The 27747-nt window shown below is 48.0% G+C and overlaps 1 protein-coding gene across 1 annotated transcript in view; it reads left to right on the forward strand.

The window, feature by feature from the left end:
* Positions 1 to 27747, forward strand: part of LOC140411419 (uncharacterized) — a 373458-nt gene that overhangs the window by 116901 nt on the left and 228810 nt on the right. The window contains exon 9 of the mRNA XM_072500526.1: positions 12259 to 12321. Coding sequence (XP_072356627.1) covers positions 12259 to 12321 — 63 coding nt within the window. The remainder of the gene's footprint in view (positions 1 to 12258; positions 12322 to 27747) is intronic.

The raw sequence follows: 27747 nt of genomic DNA on the forward strand, positions 1-27747 counted from the left end.
GAGGCCACTGTGTCAGAAAATAAAGCATTTACAAGTTCTCTGACACTACTGGGTCACAGATATTATATCCTATGAAAGGATCCAGAAGTTAAAACATTTTATTGCCGCAGTTAAAACTGTCCTATTATCTGAGCTTGTGTCCACACATGTATGTAGAAGGTCGGATGGTTTAGTGACTATCTTTTCCTTTTCCAATTGTGGTGAACACAGACATTCACCACCATTGAGGACTGCAATGCTGCTGATACTTCTGGTAATCTCACTTGTCCTAAAATCCAGAAATTATAGTGTGCCTCATTGGGCTCTAGGTGAGTGTGCGCTATACAATTGCTGCATAACATATTTACATCCACTGAGATTTACAAACAATCCATGGGATGATAACTTAAGTTTTGTTGTGATCCCACCTCACAACTCTGAATACTTTTAATGTCCGTCGAGTGCTTATATTGAGAAGGCAACTAAATATTCACAAATGAACTTGTTTGAGCACTGTATGATTTAATTTGATGTCTTGGGATGTTAAATGATCACTTCTGAGCACAGTTAACCACAAATGTGTCCACATGGGACACGATCTCCCAGCCACGCTGCACCAGAAAAGCAGCATGGCCGGTGAAAACCGGAGACCCCACTCCTGGGATTTTCCCGTCTCACAACGTCTCGCAAGATTCAATCCAATCCCACCCACAATGGGCTGGATCAGTTGTTGGCAAGTCTGCATATTAGAAGAAAGCAACAAGCCTTACTCTAATGTGCCGATTCCCAAGGTACCTGAGGCTTTGAAATTCAATCGCTCCACCTCTTTCACCTCGGGCAAGTGCTATTTGGTAACTGGTCCCCACAAATGTGGACCAGACGGAATGGCACCATGGGGGTCTCCAAGGAGATTGGAGACCCCAGCTGCATGCCCTTTGGGCTGGGTATCCTGGCAGTGCCAGACTGGCAGTGCTGACTGGCACTGCCAAGGTGCCTAGGGGGTAGTGCCAGATTGGGAACCCCCCTATGTTGCATTCGGGTGGGGGGAGGTTGGGGATTGTTTTGTGGTACTCCGACATTGGGGTGTCATTTTTAAATGGCGTCCCGATCTCTCGCTACAACGGGAAGTTCTGGTGAGTGTGTAGCCTCGGCCGCACATTCCCCGTTTAGGCCCCTTATTTCAAGTGAGTCACGTTGAATAGTTGTGTTCCCCGGCGAGTGCCGGCAAAAACGTGACTAAACATGCTCGTTCAGGAACTTTGTTCCCTTTTGGGAAGATCGCGCCCATGGTGCTTGTTGAATGCAAAATTGTCTCAAATATCTGGTAGGAAGGCAATAATACTGGGGCGGGGAGAGACGCAGGAGGGGAGCTGTGGCAATGGGATGGTCTTCATCCGAACCACAGTGGGACCAGTGTCCTGATGAATCATATAATTAGAGCTGTAGAGAGGCCTTTAACTTAAATAGTGGACAGAGTTCATATGTGGGGAGATTTGGAAAGTTAAAAGTGCAAGCCAATATGTCAAGATATTGTTATGGACAATAATCAGTTTGACAGGAAGGGATAGAGTTTTCCAACATAAGAGTACACCAGAAAATAGAGTCCGAGTCAGAAACATTTTAAAAAGACAGAATTAAAGTAGCACAAATCAAAATAAATGAGTGTGATATGATGGCCATTACAGAGAACAGTTGCAAGGTGATCGCGGCTGGGAATAGAATACTCAGGATTTTGGGCACTTCTGAACGGACAGGAAGAAAGAAAAATGAGGTGGGGGTGCCATGTTAATAAAGGATCATAGGCGGGATTCCCTCAGCCAGGGGCCGGGCCGGATAATCCCCGCAACCGGCACGAATCGCGCCACGCCACAGAGCGGAAAATTGGCGCCGGCGTGGTTGGAGCGCCGCCGGTCGGGGGCCGCTATGCGACCCCCCCCTGCCAATTCTCGGCCCGGGATGGGCCGAGCTGCCGTCGTAAAAAACCCAAGTCCCGCCGGAGCCGTTCACACCTGCTCTTAGCCGGCGGGACCTCGGCGTGGAAGGGTCCGGGGGCGGCCTGTGGGGGGGGGGGGTGGTCCGATGTGGCTTGGCCCGCGATTGGGGCCCACCAATCGGCGAGCCGGCCTCTCTGGCTGGGGGCCTCCTTCTGCGCTGGTCCCTGTAGCCCTGCGCCATGTTGCGTCAGGGCCAGTGTGTTGAAGGGAGCCACTGCGCGTGTTGGCACCGGTGCCACTGCGCATGCGCGGACCCCGCAGCACCCAGTTCACCCCAGGTTCAGCAGCTGGAGCGGCGTGGATCGCTCCGGTGCCGTGCTGGCCCCCTGTAGGGACCAGAATTGCTGACCCTGAGGCCGTGTTGACGCCGTCGAGGAACGCAACAGCGTTTCCGACGGCGTCAACACTTAGCCTCAGGATCACAGAATCCCACCCCTGATGAGCTTGCCTCACAAAGATCAAGATGCAATCAGTTTGCGTGAAGGCAAATAGAAAAAGAAATAAGCACTGATGGGAGTAGGTTTTGTGGATGCCGAACAGTCGCTACATGTGGGTCAGAGTATTGATCAAGCAATAACCGAGAAAGATACTGCACTAATCATGGGTAATTTCAATCTTCATCGAGTCAGCCAAGGTAGCCCGGAGGATGAGTTCATAGATTTTGGGACAATTTCTTAGTACAGGAGTCTGAAACTAACCGGGCAACAAGCTTTTTTTAAGCCCATTATTTTATGCTAAGACAGGATTAATTATTTACTTCATGGCAAACAATCCTCCAGCAAGAGTGATCATAACATAGTAGAATTTCATATTTCAGTTTGAAGATTGGATCTGAAACTAATGAACTTAAAAAAAGGTAATTACAAAGACACAAAGACAGTTGGCTAAAGTGGAATGGGAAAATGGGTTAAAAGATAGATGGTAGAGGAGTAGTGGCAGATATTTGGAGATATTTCATAACTTTTCATTGACAGAAGAGAGATTTTGAGAAAGGATGCACCATCCGTGTCTAACAAAGGAAGGTAAAATATTATCAAATTGAAAGAAAATGTGTATAATGATGTGAAGATTAGTGACCGGCCATAAAACATTGAGAAACCAGAAAAGGGCAACTAAAAAAGATAGAGAAATCAGAGATAGAGAGAGAAATCAGAGATAGAGAGAGAAATCAAGACGAAACGAGCAAAAAATATAAAAATAGACAGTAAAAGCAGTTTTGACAGGTGTATATAATGGAAACAAGTGGCTCATGTATCTGTTTGTCCCTTGGAGGATGAGACTGGGACATTAATAATGGCGATGGCTTTGAGCAAGTATTTTGTATCCATCTTCACAATTGAAAAAACAATAGGCATCCCAATAATAATAATTGCTTATTGTCACAAGTAGGCTTCAATGAAGTTACTGTGAAAAGCCCTTAGTTGCCACATGCCAAGCCAGCTATTTAGCCCACTGTGCTAAACCAGCCCCTCAGTTGAAAATTGGTGACAAAAACAAGGGAGGAAACTTAGAGCTCAGATGAATGAGAGGTGACCTTGTTGAGACCCTTGGGATTCTCAGGGGGCTTGACAGGGTAGATGCTGAGAGGTTGTTACCCCTTGTGGGAGAGTCTAGGAATAGAGGGCATAATCTGAGTAAGGGGATCACCATTTAAGACAGATGAGGAGGGATTTTTTTCTGAGGGTAGTGATTCTGTGGAATTCTTTACTGTAGAGGCAGGGCCATTAAGAATGTTCAAGGCTGAGTTAGACTGATTTTTAATCAGTAAGGGAATCCAGGGTTATGGGGTCAAGATGGGAAAGTGGAGTTCAGGATTATCACATCAGATCAGTCATGATTTCATTGAATGACGGAGCAGACTTGATGGGCCGAATGACCTACTTCTGCTTCTATGTCTGGCCTTATTAAAGCAATCAAATAACTAAGCGGAATTATACTAGGAAAATGAATGGGACGAAAGGATGATGTCTCTCTTGGACCTAATGGTCTGTATCCTAATGTCTTAAATGAAATAGCTGCGGAGATAGTGAATTGTTGTGATCTTCCAAAATTCCCTAGATTCTGGAAAGGTCCCAGTGGATCAGAGCCACAAATATAACTCCTCTATTCAAGAAAGGACAGAAACCAGGAAGCTACAGGCCAGTCAGGCAAATACCAAGTAGTAGAATTCTTTGATTATGTAGAAAATGGGGTTGATAAAGGGGTACCAGTTGATGCAGTGTATTTGGATTTCCAAAAGATATTTAATAAGGTGCAACATAAAAGGCTACTAGGCAATTGAAGAGCTCATGATGTGGGTTAATGTATTAGCATGGATGCAGGGTTGGCTAACTAATGGGAAACAAAGTTGGGATAAACTAGTCATTTTCAGGCTAGCAAGCTGTAACCAGTGGAATACTGCAGGGATCGGTGCTGGGACCTTGACTCTTTTTACAGTCTCCATTAATGACTTGGTTGAAGGGGCTGTGTATTAGTGACGCTAGAAAGACGGGTGGGAAGGCAAGTTGTGACAAGGAGACAGTAGTGAGTGGGGAGGAAATTGGCGGATGGGGTATAATGTGGGAAAATGAGGTTGTCCATTTGATGGGCAGAGCAGAAAAGCAAAATATTATTTCAATGGACAGACAGCAGGATTCTGCAGCACAGAGGACTCTGTCCTTGTACATGAATCACAAAGTTAGCATGCAGAGCTAGATGTTCCCACAGCAGCTCAGGTACAGAATGAGGGCTGCTGGGGCGGCACGGGTTTTTATACCCCGCCTATCAGTGCGGAGCTGTTATACACTCCAGCAAGCATACAGGTTCTCCCAATGTGCTTTAGCCTCTCAGGTACAGTAATACCTATAATACTACATTCACCCCCCGTTAAAAAAAAGTCCGGCGGGGTGGTGGCCAGAAACTACAAAACATAACAACATGGTATAATTAGTTATGGAGGTACCGTAATACCCCCGTACAGTGTTTAGTAACTATTTAAAAGTCTGGTAGCTATATACATTTGGTGGTTTATATTTACAGATTACAGTTAAAATGAAGCAATCAGTCGATCGGGAGCCCTGGTCGTCCCCTCTGATCGTCGGATCCTCGGTGGTGACTCCGGTGGAGGCTTGGGCGGCTGTGACTCCGGGAGCGTGGCTTCGATCTCCATGGCGGCTTTGTCACTCCTAGACAGCGCTGGTGGGGAAAATGGCTGACCTGGGAAGGAAGCGCCTGCGGGGGGCGTCTGTGGGTGAGGGGGCATGGACGGGGGCGGCGGAAGGACCAATCCTCCTGTAAGGTGCTGCGGTGGAGGGGAGGGTGGGACTGGTGGCTGGAATGTGTGTGGAGTTCCGGAGGACGGCAGGTCCCGTAGGGAGACCGTATCTTGTCGGCCGTTGGGGTAGGCGTACTGGGGGTTAGAATGAAGCAGATGGACCCTCTCGACCAACGGGTCCGACATGTGCGCCCGCACGTGTTTTCGGAGGAGGATGGGTCCGGGTGCTGCCAGCCAGGTTGGGAACGAGGTCCCAGAGGAGGACTTCCTGGGGAAGACAAGGAGACGTTCGTGAGGTGTCTGATTGGTGGTTGTACAAAGTAGTGACCGGATGGAGTGGAGGGCATCCGGGAGGACTTCTTGCCAGCGGGAGACTGGGAGGTTCCTGGACCGTAGGGCCAGTAGGACGGTCTTCCAGACCGTTCCGTTCTCCCTCTCTATCTGTCCGTTATCCCGGGGGTTGTAACTGGTCGTCCTGCTCGAGGCGATGCCCTTGCTGAGCAGGAATTGACGCAGTTCGTCGCTCATAAAGGAGGACCCCCTAATCACTGTGTATGAAAGCGGGGAACCCGAACAGTGCAAAGATGCTATGGAGGGCCATGATGACGCACGTGGCGGTCATGTCAGGGCAGGGGATGGTGAATGGGAACCGGGAGTACTCGTCAATCACGTTCAGGATGCACGTGTTGCGGTCGGTGGAGGGGAGGGGGCCTTTGAAGTCCATGTTGAGGCGTTCAAAGGGACGGGAAGCCTTTATCAGGTGTGTTTTCTCTGGCCGGTAGAAGTGCGGTTTGCACTCCGCGCAGATTTGGCAGTCCCTGGTGGCAGTCCTGACCTCGATGGAGTAGGGCAGGTTGCGGGTCTTGACGAAATGGGAAAAGCGAGTGACCCCCGGGTGGCAGAGGTCCTCATGGAGGGCTCGGAGGCGGTCCACTTGTGCGGTGGCACATATACCGCGGGACAGGGCGTCAGGAGGCTCGTTTAGCTTCCCGGGACGATACAAGATCTTGTAGTTGTAGGTGGAGAGTTCGATCCTCCACCGCAAGATCTTGTCGTTTTTTATCTTGCCCCGCTGTGCATTATCGAACATGAAAGCAACCGACCGTTGGTCAGTGAGGAGAGTGAATCTCCTGCTGGCCAGGTAATGCCTCCAATGTCACACAGCTTCTGCTATGGCCTGGGCCTACTTTTCGACTGAGGAGTGGCGGATTTCGGAAGCATGGAGGGTACGGGAGAAGAAGGCCACAGGTCTGCCCGCTTGGTTGAGTGTGGCCACCAGAGCTACGTCGGACGCATCACTCTCGACCTGGAAGGGGAGGGACTCGTCGATGGCGTGCATCGTGGCCTTTGCAATGTCTGCTTTGATGCGGCTGAAGGCCTGGCGGGCCTCTATCGACAGGGGAAAAGCTGTGGTTTGGATCAGGGGACGGGCCTTTTCTGCATAGTTGGGGACCCACTGGGCGTAGTAGCTAAAAAACAGAGTTGTTATCTCTTGGTTGTTGCCCGTGCCACGTGATAGTGAGATGAGGAATAGGGAGAGAGAGCATTTAAACACGCGGCTACAGGGATGGTGCAGGCGGGAGGGATTCAGATTTCTGGATAACTGGGGCTCTTTCTGGGGAAGGTGGGACCTCTACAGACAGGATGGTCTACATCTGAACCTGAGGGGCACAAATATCCTGGGGGGGAGATTTGTTAGTGCTCTTTGGGGGGGTTTAAACTAATGCAGCAGGGGCATGGGAACCTGGATTGTAGTTTTAGGGTAAGGGAGAATGAGAGTATAGAGGTCAGGAGCACAGATTTGACGTCGCAGGAGGGGGCCAGTGTTCAGGTAGGTGGTTTGAAGTGTGTCTACTTCAATGCCAGGAGTATACGAAACAAGGTAGGGGAACTGGCAGCATGGGTTGGTACCTGGGACTTCGATGTTGTGGCCATTTCGGAGACATGGATAGAGCAGGGACAGGAATGGATGTTGCAGGTTCCGGGGTTTAGGTGTTTTAGTAAGCTCAGAGAAGGAGGCAAAAGAGGGGGAGGTGTGGCGCTGCTAGTCAAGAGCAGTATTACGGTGGCGGAGAGGATGCTAGATGGGGACTCTTCTTCCGAGGTAGTATGGGCTGAAGTTAGAAACAGGAAAGGAGAGGTCACCCTGTTGGGAGTTTTTTATAGGCCTCCTAATAGTTCTAGGGATGTAGAGGAAAGGATGGCGAAGACGATTCTGGATATGAGCGAAAGTAACAGGGTAGTTATTATGGGAGACTTTAACTTTCCAAATATTGACTGGAAAAGATATAGTTTGAGTACAATAGATGGGTCGTTTTTTGTACAGTATGTGCAGGAGGGTTTCCTGAAACAATATGTTGACAGGCCAACAAGAGGCGAGGCCACGTTGGATTTGGTTTTGGGTAATGAACCAGGCCAGGTGTTGGATTTGGAGGTAGGAGAGCACTTTGGGGACAGTGACCACAATTCGGTGACGTTTACGTTAATGATGGAAAGGGATAAGTATACACCGCAGGGCAAGAGTTATAGCTGGGGGAAGGGCAATTATGATGCCATTAGACGTGACTTGGGGGGGATAAGGTGGAGAAGTAGGCTGCAAGTGTTGGGCACACTGGATAAGTGGGGCTTGTTCAAGGATCAGCTACTGCGTGTTCTTGATAAGTATGTACCGGTCAGACAGGGAGGAAGGCGTCGAACGAGGGAACCGTGGTTTACCAAGGAAGTGGAATCTCTTGTTAAAAGGAAGAAGGAGGCCTATGTGAAGATGAAGTGTGAAGTTTCGGTTGGGGCGATGGATAGTTACAAGGTAGCGAGGAAGGATCTAAAGAGAGAGCTAAGACGAGCAAGGAGGGGACATGAGAAGTATTTGGCAGGAAGGATCAAGGAAAATCCAAAAGCTTTCTATAGGTATGTCAGGAATAAGCGAATGACTAGGGAAAGAGTAGGACCAGTCAAGGACAGGGGTGGGAAATTGTGTGTGGAGTCTGAAGAGATAGGCGAGATACTAAATGAATATTTTTCGTCAGTATTCACTCAGGAAAAAGATAATGTTGTGGAGGAGAATGCTGAGCCCCAGGCTAATAGAATAGATGGCATTGAGGTACGTAGGGAAGAGGTGTTGGCAATTCTGGACAGGTTGAAAATAGATAAGTCCCCGGGACCTGATGGGATTTATCCTAGGATTCTCTGGGAGGCCAGGGAAGAGATTGCTGGACCTTTGGCTTTGATTTTTATGTCATCATTGGCCACAGGAATAGTGCCAGAGGACTGGAGGACAGCAAATGTGGTCCCTTTGTTCAAAAAGGGGAGCAGAGACAACCCCGGCAACTATAGACCGGTGAGCCTCACGTCTGTAGTGGGTAAAGTCTTGGAGGGGATTATAAGAGACAAGATTTATAATCATCTAGATAGGAATAATATGATCAGGGATAGTCAGCATGGCTTTGTGAAGGGTAGGTCATGCCTCACAAACCTTATTGAGTTCTTTGAGAAGGTGACTGAACAGGTAGACGAGGGTAGAGCAGTTGATGTGTATATGGATTTCAGCAAAGCGTTTGATAAGGTTCCCCACGGTAGGCTATTGCAAAAAATACGGAGGCTGGGGATTGAGGGTGATTTAGAGATGTGGATCAGAAATTGGCTAGCTGAAAGAAGACAGAGGGTGGTGGTTGATGGGAAATGTTCAGAATGGAGTACAGTCACAAGTGGAGTACCACAAGGATCTGTTCTGGGGCCGTTGCTGTTTGTCATTCTTATCAATGACCTAGAGGAAGGCGCAGAAGGGTGGGTGAGTAAATTTGCAGACGATACTAAAGTCGGTGGTGTTGTCGATAGTGTGGAAGGATGTAGCAGGTTACAGGAGGGATATAGATAAGCTGCAGAGCTGGGCTGAGAGGTGGCAAATGGAGTTTAATGTAGAGAAGTGTGAGGTGATTCACTTTGGAAGGAATAACAGGAATGCGGAATATTTGGCTAATGGTAAAGTTCTTCAAAGTGTGGATGAGCAGAGGGATCTAGGTGTCCATGTACATAGATCCCTGAAAGTTGCCACCCAGGGTGATAGGGTGGTGAAGAAGGCCTATGGAGTGTTGGCCTTTATTGGTAGAGGGATTGCGTTCCGGAGTCGGGAGGTCATGTTGCAGCTGTACAGAACTCTGGTACGGCCGCATTTGGAGTATTGCGTACAGTTCTGGTCACCGCATTATAGGAAGGACGTGGAGGCTTTGGAGCGGGTGCAGAGGAGATTTACCAGGATGTTGCCTGGTATGGAGGGAAAATCTTATGAGGAAAGGCTGATGGACTTGAGGTTGTTTTCATTGGAGAGAAGAAGGTTAAGAGGAGACTTAATAGAGGCATACAAAATGATCAGGGGGTTGGATAGGGTGGACAGTGAGAGCCTTCTCCCGCGGATGGATATGGCTGGCACGAGGGGACATAACTTTAAACTGAGGGGTAATAGATATAGGACAGAGGTCAGAGGTAGGTTCTTTACGCAAAGAGTAGTGAGGCCGTGGAATGCCCTACCTGCTACAGTAGTGAACTCGCCAACATTGAGGGCATTTAAAAGTTTATTGGATAAACATATGGATGATAATGGCATAGTGTAGGTTAGATGGCTTTTGTTTCGGTGCAACATCGTGGGCCGAAGGGCCTGTACTGCGCTGTATTGTTCTATGTTCTATGTTCTAAAACCCTAGGCAGCGTTTCAGGGCCTTAGAGCAGTAAGGGAGGGGGAACTCCATAAGGGGGCACATGCGTTCAGGGTCGGGGCCTATAACTCCATTTCGCACTACGTAGCCGAGAATGGCTAGACGGTCGGTGCTAAACACGCATTTAGCCTTATTGTATGTTAGGTTAAGGATTTTAGCGGTCTGGAGAAATTTCCCCGCGCGGTCGGGAACGTAGGCACGGACGTTCCTGGAGGCCACGTCCAGGGAGCCTGCAAGGGCCCGTGCCTCCCTGAGACCCAGGGTGTCCTTCGCTAACAGGCGCTGGTGCATTTGTGACGAAAGCATACCTGCCACGAAAGTGTCCCGGACTAAGAGCTCCGTGTGTTCGCTCGCCGAAACTTGCGGGCAGCCGCAGCTTCTTCCCAGCACCAGGAGAGCGCGGTAGAATTCCTCCAGCGATTCCCCAGGGGTTTGTCGCCTTGTTGCAAGCAGGTGCCGGGCGAGACCTGGTTTACCGGGCGAATATAGTGTCCTTTTAGTAGCTCAATTGCTGCATCGAAGTCTTCCGCTTCCCCGATGAGGGTGTAAATCTCCGGGCTCACCCTTGAGTGCAGGACGTGCAGTTTATGCTCTCCCGTGGGTGCGTTTTCAGCCGTCTCGAGATACCCTTTAAAGCACGGCAGCCAGTGCTTAAAGATTGCCGCTGAGTTCGCCGTGTGGGGGCTAAGTTGCAGACACTCCGGCTTGATTCGGAGCTCCATCCTTTCTTCTTAAAAATCTAACTTATTAAATTGATGCACGATCAATGACCACGAAAGTGAGGTTGTAGTCCAACTGAAGGCTTTAATAAGCTGGATGTTTCCCCCAGCAGCTCAGGTACAGAATGAGGGCTGCTGGGGCGGCACGGGTTCTTATACCCTGCCTATCAGGGCGGAGCTATTATACACTTGAGCCAATAGCAAGCATACAGGTTCTTCCAAGGTGCTTTAGCCTCTCGGGTACCGTAATACCTATAATACCACAAGTAGAAACATGGGGAAGACTTGCTGTGACTGTGCAGAGCATTGATGAGACCATGGTAGTGTGCAGTTTTTAATCTCCTTGTATAAGGATATACTTGCATTGGAGGCAGTTTAGAGAAGGTTCACTAGGCTGATTGCTCGGGTGAAAGGTTTGTCTTATGAAGGAAAGGTTGAGCAAGTTGAGTTTATATTCATTGGATATTATAAGAATGAGGGGTGGTCTTACTGAAACATGCAAGATCACGAGGGAGTTTGACAGAGTGGATGCTGAGAGAATGTTTCCTCCTGGGGAAATTTAGCACTAGAGGACACAGTTTAAAACTTACGGGTCTTCCCAAGTTGGGGAGGAATTTCTTTTCTCTAGTAGATATTGCTTATACTTGAGACTGAGTTGGGCAGATTTTTTTTTTATTCCTTCTCATCCCTTTAAGGTAGTGTTGAGCCGCTGCCTTGAACTGCTGCAGTCCATGTGGTGCAGGTACACCCATGGTGCTGTCAGGGAGGGAGTTCCAGGAATTTACCCGTGACACTTCTGATTGGCAAGGGAGTATAAAGGCAGGGACGTTGAGTTAAGGCCACAATCAAATCAGCCATGAATGCATTGAATGGCAGAACAGGCTAGATGGGCTGAATGGCCTACTCCTGCTTCCATTTCTTAAGCTCTTTTTATCTCAATTGGACTGGAGGCAGATATTAAAATGTGAAACTTTAATGGTAACTGAAGGGCAACAACTTTTTCTCTCTGGTTCAATTTGCTGCTCGGAAAAGCAACCAATCATTATCACCTTATGGCCACTCAGTTAAGACTTTTAGGTAGCAAAACCATAGAATCCAAACCAGATTTTGATCGATATCTTTATTATATATGTATGTATGTATAGTGAAGTTCGTCATTTCAAAATCCAAAAGAACAGTGAATAAATTCAACATGTGAAGATTTCTACCTGTGACCCAGTCTCACTTTTCTGAACTCTAACCAATCTTGTGAGTCACAGGCTGGTAAATACCCCTGTGTAGTTAAGCATGGCAGGACCCTGGCTCAGGGTGGGCAAGTGCAGCAAAGTAGAGCCACAAAGTTACCAGCAGTGTGACTTTATAGCAATGGAAAGCATGGAAGCCGATTTATGCACAGCAAGTTCCCACAGGCAACAAATGAGATGAATTGATCAGTTAGCCTGTTTTATTGGCGGCAGTGAAGGGAGGTCGTTTCTGTCTACTTGGGTAAACACCCGAGATTATTGCTTCAATTCAGGGGCTTGTTTGAAACTATTGTACATCATGCATTCTGTCTTTAACTTTCTTCTTTCAAGTTTGGTAAAGATTGTGTTTCATTAATTTAGGGAGAAGTTCCGGTTGCTCCTGAAAAGGGGGAAAGAGGTGACCCTGGTCCATTAGGTGAAAAGGTAAAAGTTTCATATACATTTACGTACATTGAAATTTGAAGTAAAATGGGATCTTGTATTTTTGGAGATTTTCTCTTGATACTTGCTTCCATTATCCCGCACTTAACCTCTTTCCATCTTTGTCTCTACATTTATCATTTCTGTAATACAGTACCTACAGACTCCATAATCACCTTTACAAATTAAAGTTTGTTTCCAACTGTATTGATTATCCATGGCATATTTTGTTAATTATGTTTATTTGACCTGCACTTTTTCAATGTCCTTTACACTATATATTTTTCTCTTTTTTCGGGAATGTTGACTGGGACAGCATTTTTGCCTAATATCCTTAGTGGGGACAATTTAACAGTCAACCACATTTCTGTGGGTTTATTGTCACAAGTAGGCTTAAATGAAGTTACTGTGAAAAGCCCCTAGTCGCCACATTCCGGCGCCTGTTCGGGGTGGCCGGCACGGGAATTGAACCCGCCCTGCTGGCATTGTTCTGCATTGCAAGCCAGCTATTTAGCCCACTGTGCTAAACCAGCCCAGTCCACGTAAGGATGTCAGATTTCATTCCCTAAAGGACATGAGTGAGCCACAGGTGGGTTTTTATGACTGTCAACAATGGTTTCATCATTAGACTTTGAATGCCAGGTTTTATTATTTACTGAGTTCAAAACCATTTGCCATGGTGGGATTTGAATCAGGGTTCCCAGAGCATTACCCTGGGTCTCTGGATTACTAGTCCAGCAGAATACCACTACACCACTGTCTCCCCGAGTTAATTTGCAGTCTGATCGGCCAATTTCTCTTTCCATCTCATTTTTATCCTTCTAAAATCCAAACTGGTGTCCTGGTTTTTCGACTAACCTTTTCCATTCTTATTTGTCTATTAATCATTATCGCCTTATGGTCACTCAGAAATAATTTACTCAGTTACCTCCAGCTTTGACACAGTCATCCAGACTCAAAGCGTGAGCCCTCTTCTTTCCACAGATGCTGTCAGACCTGGCTGCGATTGTCCAGTATTTTCTATTTTTGTTGCAGATTCCAGCAAGCACAGTAATTTGCCTTCATACTCATTTACTGAGTGATTTGTTTCTCAGAACTAGATCCAGCAACCTCTCTTCCCTTGTGTGGTAGTCTGTATTAGGGGTATTACGGTACCTAGGTTGAGACTGTAAGACCATTGGTGTGGGAGGTACCTGAGGCATGAAGATCATTGGTGAAGCCGGCCTGCTGGTTCCGCCCAGTAAGGTGGAGTATAAGAGTCTGTGTCTCCCCAGCAGCCGCATTCTGTAGCTGCGCTGCTGGGGGGAACATCTAGTCCAATAAAGCCTTCAATTGTCATCCAATCTCGCTTCTGGAGTCATTGATCGAGCATCACCTTGTCAGGCACAAGCATAATGCTTGAGAATGAATCCTGAATGTTCCGCCTTTCACTCCCCCACCTCACCTCACACTCCTGATCACTGAGTGGGTAATTCAAATATCCTCTCATTACCATTCTGTCTTTCGTACTCATCAACCCACTGATTTCATAGAATCATAGAATTTACAATGCAGAAGGATGTCATTCGGCCCATCGAGTCTGCACCATCCCTTGGAAAGAGCACCCTACCTAAGCCCCAGCATCCACCCTAACCCCGTAACCCAGTAACCCCACCTATCCTTTTTGGACACTAAGGAGAATTTATCATGGCCAATCCACCTAACCTGCACATCTTTGGACTGTGGGAGGAAACCGGAGCACCCGGAGAAAACCCACGCACACACTGGGAGAATGTGCAGACTCCACACAGACAGTGACCCAAACTGGGAATCGAACCTGGGACCCTGAAGCTGTGCTAACCACTGTGCTACCATGCTGCCCAGATTTGCTTTTCCCTCTCCACCTGACAGTTAGAGGTTCTATAGTCAAACCCCATCAAGGTAGATATTAATGGGCCTGGTGTTCCCATCCTGACCGGGGCTGAACTGTGCTGGGCACGCAGCAAAAAACGGTGGGCAGAGCCTTGGTGTGGAATTCCCGCTCCCGTTTCCAGTGCCAGCAATTTTCACTGGCATGGGAAAGGGGTCAGTTCACGGCCTGCACATGCACCAACAGACGACGGACGTTCATTGTAAAGACTGCTGAAGCAGTCATCTTGCTATTTTAATGGAGTGCCATTGAGAACATGCTGGGAGGCTCCTCAGTAGTGTGGGAAAACTTTGACGACTTCACCAGTATGGAAACATTCACAGCATTTTGTCTAGAGAGGCCTTGGAGAAGGCCCTTTATCTGCACCAGGGAGGGAGCAGGAGGCCGCAGTGTAGTCCGTGAAGACCGAGTCTGGCAAAACTCTGCCACCAACATCCTTTCAGTTGGGCTTGAATAACCTGTCCTTCTAAAAGGAGGCCTGCCACTGGACATAGGTGCAGCTCCCTCACACCTGCAGGGCATTCAGGCAGAGCAGTTGTAGCAGTAACATGGAGTGCTATGAGGAAGGGTCCCCAGGCAGCAAAAGGCACAACTAGCACCAAGGAGGAGGAGTGGAGACTGCCCTGAGTTTTGCGTACCACAACGGGTCCACCTATCTGGGTGGTAGCAGTGGTTAGTACTGCTGCCTCACAGTGCCAGGGTCCCGGGTTCCATTCCGGCCTTGGGTGACTGTCTGTCTGTGTGTAGTTTGCACATTCTCCTTGTGTCTGCGTGGGTTTCCTCCAGGTGCTCCAGTTTTCTTCCACAATTCAGGTTAGGTGGATTGGCCATGCTAAAATTGCGCCTCAGTGCCCAAAGATGTGCAGGTTTGGTGGAGTCTTGGAATAGGGCAGGGGAGTGGGCCTAGGTAGGGTGCTCTTTTAGAGAATTGGTGCAGACTCAATGGGCTGAATGGCCTCCTTGTACACTGCAGGGATTGTATGGATCTATTGCAGCAATGGATCATGCAGTGAGGTTGGGAGATTAATGAGGGCTGCTTCATGGTGCGTCACATTTCACAAGGCAGCAACCTGTTAGCCAGCAATGATATCAGCAATGGTGGTTTGTAGTCCCAGGTAGGAGTTCGGCCAGCTGATACAGTGTTTCTGAAGAACACCTCCAATGACTTCCTCCATTTATTGTGATACCAAGATGGGACCGGAGGTGGGATGGACTGACCTTTGTGCCTGACACCATTTCAGCCCTTGATAGTATCTCTGTGCTGCTTTGGCAGGTGGTGGGACCTGACTGCTGCCAGTCCCTGACTTAGTGGCATGAAAATACAAGGGGGTGGGCACTGCAGGACAGGAGGCAGGATCATGACGTTGGTAAATAGTTGACTCCCAGTTTCTGCCTCAACCATGAAAATCCGACCCATTGTCTGAACCTCGGGTGTTCTCTCACTCGAGAGCACAATCTCTGCTTTGCTGATATTACTGGCCCTCCTTCAATTCTTACCTATTCTGTCTGCCATTGAAATATTGCAAGCTGCAATATGCTTATTTTTCCATACCTGCTGACAGGTTTCTATTCGTGTATAATTGCTTCAAATTCTTCCAATTTCTATCCCACATGCTCAGCACTGCAGTACATGAACTTTGCAATTTCTTGTTTGTATTTAATGCTCCTCATTTTCCCTTGTGTGTCTTTTTTGTCTCTGCTTGTGACTCCATCCTTTCCCTCAGAACTGATTGATTTTAATTTCTTTTCAATTTCTCTTAACTTTTCTGCATGCTGAATGTTTTCAGTTTTTGTCAGAAGTATCTAACTCCCTTGAGGTGGCAGCGTAATCCTCTATTCCCCTGAAACAACCTGAAGCCAAGTGTTTTTTAAAATCAAAGTACATTCAATTTATTCTACGTGGTTAGGATGTTGTGATGCTTTTTATTCCAAATAGTGCTTCTTGGGGACTGGAGATTAGCAGAAGACTTGTAATATTTAGTTGTTTCCACCACTTGGCTAAGTCTGAGTCTGCCACAGGGAGAGGAAGATTTGCACAAGAGCAGCATCAACAGAAAGAAATCAATTTGCCAAGAAGAGGTCTCCAACTGAGAGTGAGCGAAGGCCATTTACAGTGGTTTTAGTTCATTAACTTTGACCAGGCCAAGACATCAAAACATCTCTTTGAGTAATGCCAGAGCATCCGATCTGAACAGGCAGTCAGAAGCCTGACTTTAAAATCTCACGTGAAAGGGAGCATCTCCAGCAAGCAGCATTTCCTCAGTATGGCATAGAAGTTCCAACTCTGATAATTGTTCTTAAGTGGTAGTGAAACCATGCTATTCTAACTCGCTGGCAATGCGATTACTAGCCACATAAGGGCACTGAGATGTTACCCTCAAAAACTCGCTCCCAAAGCCTGGTTTCTGCATTGCAAACTGATGTTGGCCATCATCGACCTCTCAGGCATAAGTCTGCACGGCGGGACATAAACATTGTTATTTGGCGTAAAATGAACCGTGCGAAGACTAGAAACCGAGATCAGGAAGAGCGGAGGGCTGGATTCTCCGTTTCAGAGACTAGGGGCGGGATTCTCTTGGTCGCCAAAATTGAGTTGGGCGATCAACCGGAGAATACCCGTTTCCGACCAAATCGGGGGGGGTGGGGGGGGCTTTTGCGATGCTCCGCCTCCTCTAAAGTGCCGTATTTGCCGTACTGATACTCCGCTCTGACCAGCCAAGTTCCTAACGGCGCCAGTCGCGTCTTATAGAATTTACAGAGCAGAAGGAGGCCATTCAGCCCATCGAGTCTGCACCGGCTCTTGGAAAGAGCACCCTTCCCAAGGTCAACACCGCCACCCTATCCCCATAACCCAGTAACCCCACCCAACACTAAGGGCACTAATTTTGGACACTAAGGGCAATTTAGCATGGCCAATCCACCTAACCTGCACATCTTTGGACTGTGGGAGGAAACCGGAGCACCCGGAGGAAACCCACGCACACACGGGGAGGGTGTGCAGACTCCGCACAGACAGTGACCCAAGCCAGAATCGAACCTGGGACCCTGGAGCTGTGAAGCAATTGTGCTATCCACAAGGCTACCGTGCTGCCCCATCTTCTATCATCCATCGGGAACTCGGCATGGCGGCTGCAGACTTAGTCCAGTGCCACCACAGTCGGGGAGGGCCTACCCGTGGGTAGGGAGAGGGGGGGACTATGTCAGGGGCTGGGGGCATTGTTGTGGGGGGGTCCGGGGCTTGTAATAGTCCGGGGCAATATTTTACAGGCCAGGTCCGCGGCCGGCCGACGCCATGTTGCACGGCACAACCGCTGCAGGCCGCCTCCATGCACGGCCACGGACCCGGCAACTCACCAGGGCGTATCGGCAGCTAGAGCTGGGTTCTCTGTGCTGCTGGCATGCAAGCCCCCAGCCAAATGGAGGATCGGTGCCCGTTTTGCGCCAAAGTTTCGGTCTTAAAACACCACCGTTTCCATGCCGGCATGAGGGCATAGCCTGAAAATCGGAGAATCCAGCCCCAAGTGTTAACACCAGAACTGAATCTGTGGTGTTCCAAGACAGGAAAATTGGCGCCGTACCCAGAGCAATTCCACAACCGTTAATGGACTAGCAACGGCGCCACATGGAACATGACCGATTCCAATGAAAAACGGTATCTGATTCGTCTGAGAGTTGGGGGTGACCGAGGAGAGGCTGACAAAACTGCAGCGACATATTAGCACTCCACCCCCCCCCCCCCCCCCCCCCCCCCCCACACACCCATTCCAGCCAACAGGATGGCGTGGTGGCCTGGCGGGGCACCATCCGATCCATGGCACCAAGTTCACAGTGGGCAGTCAGCGGGCCCTCCCCCCCCCCCCCCCCCCCCCCCCGCTACTGCTTCTCTCCTTGGGTATGGGACGAGCTGAGTTACTGTCGCAGATGGTCAGCACAAAACACAATGGGCCAAATGGATTCCTTCTGTGGTGTAACCATTAAATGATCCTATGAAAAAACCTGCATTTCAGCAGCAAATTTTCTTCAGTAATGTCTTGTCCAATAATTATTAAATACAGTTTAGGGTAGAATTTCCCGTCGGCAGACTTTCCAGTCCGGATGTACGCTTGAGTGCCCCCGTCACATTTCCAAGCTCTGCCCCCTGTGCGGCGGAGCTGTAGAATTCTGCCCTTAAATTATGACTGTCAGAAACCATCATCTCATTTTAAAATGTGCCCCTGTATATGCAATGGCACAAGGCAGTAATGTTTGATTGAAGCTTACAAATTTCAGCCTCCTAATTTTAGCTACTGTAATTAAAATTCCGTTCTCCAGTTGACCTGATCCCAGGACTCCCAGGCTACTGAAAAATGTTGAGCTTTCATGGGAAATGCAAGCAATCTGTCTCTGGTTTTCAGATGCTAATTGTTAGCTAATGGCCGCACATCTATGCTTCAGCCTGCTGCTCCAGCAAAAAAGGAGCTAAAATCCCTCCCCACCTCTTCCACACCACTTGGTTTCTGATTTGCTGTGTTACCATTGACCATCCAGAACACACATCCTTCTAATTCCCTGAGTTTATTCTTTCACTTTGCTGTGTCAACCACCCTTGTTGCTTCTCTACATGCAACTGTCAATATTCCAATTTGCCTCCATGTCTGGACTAGGAATGCAGAGCTGGATGCTATTGCTATCCATTCTGCCACTTCTGGGAAATATGTGGTAACCATTTAAACCGATCGTTAAAGAATGGAAGGAAAAGAATGGTCTTGCATTTATATAGCACCCATCCCGACCATCAGAATTCCCAAAAAGTATTTAAGTCGCTGTTATAATGCAGGAGAAATGGCAGCCAATTTACACACCGCAAACTCTCACAAACTGCAATGTGACTAGATGATTTGTTTTTGTGGAAGTGAGGGATAAATATTGGGTCGGGCATATCTCTACTATTCTTCAAAGTAATCTTTCTTATCCAGCTGAGAGGTCATATGGGGCCTTGGTTTAATGTTGCATCTGAAAGAAAAATAATAAGTCAATTGGGATGAATGTGAATTGAAAAGAGCCACGTGGGTCTGACTTTTTCGCCCATCGGGTGCGATCATTCTGCAGGCCCGGAAGTGGGCTTGCGGTTGCGATTGGGCCCGGAACATTCTTTCATGCTGACTGGCCAATTAATGGGCATCCAGCATAAAATGTATATTGGGCGAGGCTCAGTGCTATCAGGGAGGGTGGGAAGAGGGTAGTTGCCATAAAGGAGGGGCAGGCTGGCACTTCTAATGTGGTTAGCATTGCTGCTTCACTGCGCCAGGGATCTGGGATCAATTCCAGCCTCTGGGGACTGCCTGTGTGAAGCTTGCACGTTCTCCCTGTGTCTGCGTGGGTTTCCTCTAGGTGCTCCGGTTTCCTCCCACAGTCCAGAGATGTATGCATTAGGTCGAGTGATCATGCCAAATTGTCCCTTAGTGTCCAAAGATGTACAGGTTAACTGGGGTTCTATGGATATGAGGTGAGGAAATCCCAGTTTAAGAGAGCTTTGGGAATCGTTGATTTAATAAGTTACCTGTTTATCTCAAATGTGTACACTCGCCATATGTCATGTCTCAATACATTAACTTTGACTCGTAAATGTTTGATGGATTAGGTTTGTTATTTGTTCACTTAAGGCTATTTTTAGATATTACTTCTGGGCATGGGATCGAGAGGCATTATTGGACAGATTTGAGTAAGCCCGTCTTTATTCTTCTTGTGTTATACCCGACCTGAGAATGCTTGATTCCAATGTGAGGTATTGAAATGAGAATATTTTCCTAGCCAGCACCAGAAATCCTGACTTTGCTGGCTGTAAGATGCGCACACAAAGAGTTAATGCTTTGTAAATTGCTGCTGTGATAACCCTCGCAAGGACCACAGGAAATCATCTCCCTGTAGGGCTTGTGGGGTATGAGTTCCCATGGTAACAGGCAGGAGGCAGGGGGGCCCGCCCAGCAGGGACTGGTTACCAAGGCATTCAAATACCATCCCACACCGGATGGGGTGTTCTGTTAGTTCCGGCCTGGAAACCTGTGCTGATTGAATTTAGAATAAACCTGATTAAACCATCTTCCTGTCTCCTGGATTACTAAACCTGCCTTAACTAATAATTTGACACAAGAGGTTTTCAAAATGAGGTAAGGTTTTTGGAGGGTGCATAGTGAGAGATGCTTTCTAATACTGGGCACCTTCAATAAAAGGAGAACATGGATTCAGGATTGTTACCAGAAAATGAAGTGGAGAAATAAAGGAGTTATTTTGATTGAGAGGGTTATTAAAGGATGGGATACATCATTGAGACAGATTGTAAGAGTCGTAGAGAGTTGAGTTAAACAGGGTGGCACAGGGGCTGTTTAGTACACTGGGCTAAATCGCTGGCTTTGAAAGCAGACCAAGGCAGGCCAGCAGCACGGTTCAATTCCCGTAACAGCCTCCCCCGAACAGGCGCCGGAATGTGGCGACTAGGGGCTTTTCACAGTAACTTCATTGAAGCCTACTTGTGACAATAAGTTTTCATTTCATTCATTTCATTCAGTGGCTGAATGGCCTCCTGCACTGTAGGAATTCTATGGTACAAGTATCAAGTGGGGGGGGGGCTGGGGCTTAGACAGGAAAGTGGAGTTAAGGTCACAATCAGATCAGCCATGATCATATTGGGTGGCACAGCAGGTTCGAGGGACAAATAGCCTACTCCTAATTCTTGTCTGTAACTTTTTTCATTGATACAGCCAACTTACAATTTCCTCTGCCAGCAGTTATCCTAGTACCTGCCTCAGAAAATAGCCACAAGCAAAGTGCAGTATCGAGTGGACATTAAGCTACTGAAATTATTTGATGCAAACATGACTAAGTCTTGCATTTGCTTTCCGCTAAATCATTGCTACTTGCCCGAAGGAAAATCACAGACAGACTCTGGAGCTGTGACAACAGAGAAGTGAATTCAGACTCTGAAAAATTCATCAATTGTATCTAACTGACACATAACCAGTGAGGCTTTTACCAGAGAATGTGGATAAAGTTAGATCCAGTTCATGAAATTTAATTAACCAGCACCTTTTGAATGTGCAGCTTAATGTATTTTTAAAGATGCTAATATATTAGGAATGCATTGGACCCTCCATTGTGTTTGGCTTAATGGCACTCGGAGATCAAGGTAGAAATGAGAACATCCATTTTGAAAAAGGATAATTGGGTTTGAGATCTGTTCTGTGATCGAACTGATTCAGTGGCTGCTCAACCATATGAAATGTCAAAGGAGAAGTTTAAAATGCAGCCTTTTATTAAAGGCTGGATGGTATTTCTTCACTGCCCATTTCTCCCATCTCTTCCCCCCCCCCCCTCCTCAATCTGTGCATCATTCCACAAATCTGACAATTTGCCCCTCTCACTCTGCGAGCAACACTTTGCAGCCATGCAAAAGTGACTGAGATCATGGCCAATGCATTGCCTCCTTTCCAATACACAGCTGAATCCTCCGCACCTTCAGGGGCTAGGCCGGCGCCGGAGTGTTTGGTGCCACGCCAGCCGGCGCGGAAGGGCTTCCCCCCGCCGATGCGAGTTGGCGCATGTGCGGGAGCACCAACATGTGCTGGCGTCATCCCAGCGCATGCGCAGGGGAGTTCTTCTCCGCACCGGCCATGGTGGAGGTTGACAGCAGCTGGTGCGGAGGGAAAGAGTGCCCCCACGGCACAGGCCCGTCCGCGGATCAGTGGGCCCCGATTGCGGGCTAGGCCACCATGGGGGCACCCCCGGGGCCAGATCCCCATGTGCCCCCCCCCCCCGAGGACTCTGCAGGCCGCCCGTGGAGCCCGGTCCCGCCGGTAAGGATCTGTTGTGATTTACGCCGGCGGGACCCACCGAAAACAGGCGGCCACTCGGCCCATCGCAGGCCGTAGAATCGCCGGGGGGGGGTGCTGTCAGCTGCCGGCGCGCCGCGACTCCGCCCCCTCGCCAAAACCCCGGCGCCAGAAAATACGGCAGCCAGCGGGGGCGGGATTCACGCCGCCCCTGGCGATTCACCGACCAGGCGGGGGGTCGGAGCGTCCCGCCCACTGTATTTAGATTTACAGGAGGCATTTGAAAAGGTGCCACAGCAAAGATTATTGGGGAAAATAAAAGTTCATGCTGTAGGGAGTAATATATTGGCTAGCTAACTGGAAACGGGGTCAGCATAAATGGGACTTTTTCTGGTTGACAGAGTGTGCCACAGTGATCAGCACTGGGGCCTCAACCTTTTACAATCTATATAAACGACTTGGATGAAGGGACTGAAGGCTGGTTTGTGAAATTTGCTGATGACACAAATATGTGTAGGAAAAGAGGACATAAGGAAGCTACAAAAGGGAATAGATTGGTTAAGTGAGTGGGCAAGAATTTGGTAAATAGAGAATAATGTGGGCATATGTGAAATGGTCTATTTTGGCAGAAAGAATACAAATGAAACTTAAAAGAAGAGAGACTGCAGAGCTCTTTAGGTGCAGAGGGATCTGGGTGCCCTCATGCATCAATCACAAAAAGCTAGTAATAATAATAATCGCTTATCGTCACAAGTAGGCTTCAATGAAGTGTTTGTATGTGATCAATAATTGAAGAGGGTGGTGCCGAATGCTCATTCTGCCCATTTTATCACCATACGTTGGACAGAACAATGTTGGATTTATGCCCCAGTATTATTTGACACCAGTTTTGTTTCCAGGTTCCTCTTTGGCGAGCATTCTGATTAGGTTTCCTTTCCTTTGTTTAGAGGCCTGGCAGAGAGCATGCCGGCCACACACAGCATTTTCACACCACTCTGCATTCCCTCAAACTGTCACCAACACAAAGCAATTGCTGCGCACACCCAGTACATTTGGCCTCACTCCCTTCTCCACACTTCTGATGGCTGGACACCATGTCAAAATACCTCTACCACTCCCACCTCGTGCCCCACAGCAATGTGACATGCTGGAAGAGGCAACATACCAGAGGGAAATGAAAAGATTTCTCTTTGTTTCCCCCCCCCCACTGGAATATTGGTGATCGTATTGTTGAAGATCACCAGACTGATTCCTGGGATGGCAGGATTGTCGTACGAGGAGAGATTGGGTCAATTGGAGTTTAGAAGAATGAGGGGATCTCAAAAATAAAATTCTGACAGGGCTTCATCACTGAGGGTTGTGAACCTGTGTCATTCTCTACCACAGAAGGCTGTGGAGGCTAAGTAAATAAATAGATTTCTGGACTCCAAAGGAATCAGGTTTGGGGTTGGGGTATGTGCGGGAGTATGGTGTTGAAATAGAGGATCTGCCATGATCATTTTGAATGGTGGAGAAGCTTGACTATCCTGCTCCTATTTTCGAATCGTCACCTTTAAAGTCACTTATCTGCAATATGATGTGACCACGCTCCTGATTATGGACCATTCCAGCTCTCTTGGAGGTGTGTGGGGTCGGTGGGTATCACAACAGCCAATAAAATATGCCAGAGACTCCTGCTCTCTGAGAAAATAAGTACTGCGTCATGTTCAGCTTATTGCTCATGTTGTGCAGTTTAAACTCCTGTCCCCGATTTGTTAAACTAGCATATTCGATCAAGAAGGACAATATCCAACCCTTTCATTATTTGGTAAACCTCTTGTCAGCTCACCCCTGAGTCTGCACTGCTGGAACCACAAATAGACCAAGCTGTGTACACCCCAGTCACTCTTAGCCATCGTCACCACTGCCACGTTGTCATAAGATAAAGTGATTTTCTCAATATTCCCAGTTTGAAAACCTGCTTGACACATTACATTTATACTGAAAATAATTCATGGTTACAACTGTTGTGTAGTCACTGGGATACAAAGAACAAAGAACAAAGAAATGTACAGCACAGGAACAGACCCTTCGGCTCTCCAAGCCTGCGCCGACCATGCTGCCCGACTAAACTGAAATCTTCCACACTTCCGGGGTCCGCATCCCTCTATTCCCATCCTATTGATGTATTTGTCAAGATGGCCCTCAAACGTCATTATGGTCCCTGCTTCCACCACCTCCTCTGGCAGTGAGTTTCAGGCACCCATTACCCTTTGTGTGAAAAACGTACCTCGTACATCTCCTCTAAATCTTGCCCCTTGCACCTTAAACCTATGCCCCCTAGTAATTGACCCCTCTACCCTGGGAAAAAGTCTCTGACTATCCACTCTGTCGATGCCCCTCATAATTTTGTAGATCTCTATCAGGTCGCCCCTCAACCTCCTTCATCCCAGTGAGAACAAACCAAGTTTATTCAACTGCTCCTCAAAGCTAATGGATGGTTTTCAAATTTGAGCTCCGCTGCTAATTTCCACAAAATAGTTAACCAAGAAGAGCTTATGATGTTGTAATATAGATGTAGTATATAATCTTTATGATTGTCACAAGTAGGCTTACATTAACGGCAATGAAGTTACTGTGAAAATCCCCTAGTCGCCACACTGGCGCCTGTTCGGGTACACAGGGCGAGAATTCAGAATGTCCAAATTACCTAACAGCACATCTTTTGGGACTTGTGGGAGGAAACTGGAGCACCTGGAGGAAACCCACGCAGACACGGGGAGATTGTGCAGACTCCGCACAGACAGTGCCAGGAATCGAACCTTGGACCCTGGGACTGAGAAGCAAATGTGATAACCACTGTGTTACCATGCTGCCCCCACTGTGCTATTTAGAGTAGCTATTTTTTAAAATATCAATAACGGGATGTGGATATCGCTGGCGAGACCAGCATTTATTGCCCATCTCTAGTTGCCCTTCAGAAGGTGGTGGTAAGTTGCCCCCTTGAATCGCTGCAGTTCATGTGGTGTAGGGCCACCCACTGTGCTGTTAGGGAGGGAGTTCCAGGATTTTGACCCAGCAACAGTGAAGGAACAGCAAAATATTTCTAAGCTAGGGTGGTGAGTGACTTGGGAGGTGATGGGGTTCCCAGGTACCTGCTGCTCTCGTCTTTCTAGATGGTAACGGTCATGGCTTTGGAAAATGATGCCCAAGGAACCTTGGTGAATTCATAGATTATCATAGAATTTACAGTTCAGAAGGAGGCCATTCGGCCCATCGAGTCTGCACCAGCTCTTGGAAAGAGCACCCGAACCAAGGTCAACACCTCCACCCTATTCCCATAACCCAGTAACCTCACCCAACACTAAGGGCAATTTTGGACACTAAGGGCAATTTATCATGGCCAATCCACCTAACCTGCACATCTTTGGACTGTGGGAGGAAACCGGAGCACCCGGAGGAAACCCACGCACACACAGGGAGGATGTGCAGACTCCGCACAGACAGTGACCCAAGCCGGAATCGATCCTGGGACCCTGGAGCTGTGAAGCAATTGTGCTATCCACAATATTACCGTGCTGCCCCTTACTGCAGTGCATCCTGTAAATGGTACACACGGCTGCTACTGTGCGTCGGTGGTGGGTTTGAATGTTTGTGAAAGGGAAAGCAATCAAGCGGGCTGCTTTGGCCTGGATGGTGTCTAGCTTCTTGAATGTTGTTGGAGATGCATTCATTCAAGCAAGTGGAGAGTATTCCATGCAGGAAAACTTAGCTTGTGGGATGGAGAAACCTGCCCCAGATCTTTTTGTCCATGTTTGAACCAAGGATATCACTGAGTGACCCTGGCGGAACCCAAACTGAGCGTCCATGAGCAGGTTATTGCTGAATAGGTGTCACTTGACAGCACTATTGATGACTCCTTCCGTCACTTTACTGATGATGGAGAGTCGACTGATGAACTGGCAGGGTTGGATTTGTCCTGTTTCTTGTGTACAGCACACACCTGGGCAATTTTCCACCTTGTCGGGTAGATGCCAGTGTTGTGGCCGTACTGGAACAGCTTGGCTCGGGGTGCGGCAAGATCTGGAGCACAAGTCTTCAGTACTATTGCCGGAATATTGTAAGAGACTATAGCCTTAGGAGTATTATTTCCATAGAAGTATTTATCGGAGACACTTGGTTCTGTCTGCTGACTTGTTTGCACTGAAGCTTATCCTGGAACATATAGTAGCTCCAAACCTGAGCAGCAGCTTTACCATCATACCTGACCCTGACTGTCTTGAGATACCCTACCCTCTGTAGAACTAGAGGTTCTGTGGTCCAGTGGATAGTTTTCCTGCCTCTGATCCAGAAGTTCCAGGTTCAAGTGCCACTACAGGATTTGATGTCCAAGGAAGGTATGTTCATCATGTGGACGAACAGGTTGACTATCAACGTTGTAAATCCTAGCTCGTACCACAGGCAGGCAGTAAGAGTGCAAGAGTCCTGGTCAGCCATGGGATGGAAGGAATATCGCTGTGTCTACCATCACTATCCATAGCTCCAGGCTAAAACATACACGTATGTTGCCACAACAACCTGCACTCCCTGAGTGAACTATAACACGCCACTATTCTTTCCAGAGGATGCTGCCAAAGCGATTTAAACATGTCGTTAACAAGTGACTGTGCAATTATACAAATCCCACACTTCTCAAACATTGGAGTCTATATTTAATCATGGAGATTGGAGTACCCCAGCTGGAATATCTTGGAAATAATATCCTTAGCCTCAGTTAGAAAAAAATCACTTGGGTCAGAGGCCTCATTCTTCTTCGACTCTATCTTGTTGCTGTCCTTCAAAAAGCTAACATTAGTTTTGAAATTTGAAATCTGGATGATAATGCTGTCCTCTGGTCGAACATCATTTCACCCATTACAGTCGTAGTGGATTCTCCGCCCCACCGTGCCACATTTCTATTTCACCCCGCCGGCGGGATGCTCCGATTCGCCGGCCGGTCAATGGGGTTTCCCATTGTGGGGCAGCCCCGCGCTGTCGGCAAACCCCGGGGCTGCCGGCAAAACGGAGTATCCCTTCTCTCTCTGAATATGAGGGCATTGATGTATTCACTGGATGCTGTTCCAGACAGGCACCCCACCCAATTTCATAGAATTTATTTCATTAGAATTTACAGTGCAGAAGGAGGCCATTCGGCCCATCGAGTCTGCACCGGCTCTTGGAAAGAGCACCCTACCCAAGGTCAACACCTCTACCCTATCCCCATAACCCAGTAACCCCACCCAACACTAAGGGCAATTTTGTACACTATGGGCAATTTATCATGGCCAATTCACCTAACCTGCACATCTTTGGACTGTGGGAGGAAACCGGTGCACCCGGAGGAAACCCACGCACACATGGGGAGGATGTGCAGACTCCGCACAGACAGTGACCCAAGCCGGAATCTAACCTGGGACCCTGGAGCTGTGAAGCAATTGTGCTATCCACAATGCTACCGTGCTGCCCACTTGAAGAGTGAACTTTAGGGCTGAAAGTCAGCTGCTTTTCTTTTACACTTGAGAGTTATGGCAGCCAACATTCTAGCCTCAAATGGCAACTTGCATTAACCAAGCACCTGGGGATTGCCAACTCTGATTAAAAGTATTCCTGGAGGGTTCACCACACATCTTGCCCTCAGGTTCCAGGCATTACTTGGCCAACACATCTGTTCTTGTGACGCACTGCCTTCCTATGTCA

The sequence above is a fragment of the Scyliorhinus torazame genome, chromosome 4, assembly GCF_047496885.1.
Source record: "Scyliorhinus torazame isolate Kashiwa2021f chromosome 4, sScyTor2.1, whole genome shotgun sequence".
Taxonomy (NCBI): Eukaryota; Metazoa; Chordata; class Chondrichthyes; order Carcharhiniformes; family Scyliorhinidae; genus Scyliorhinus; species Scyliorhinus torazame.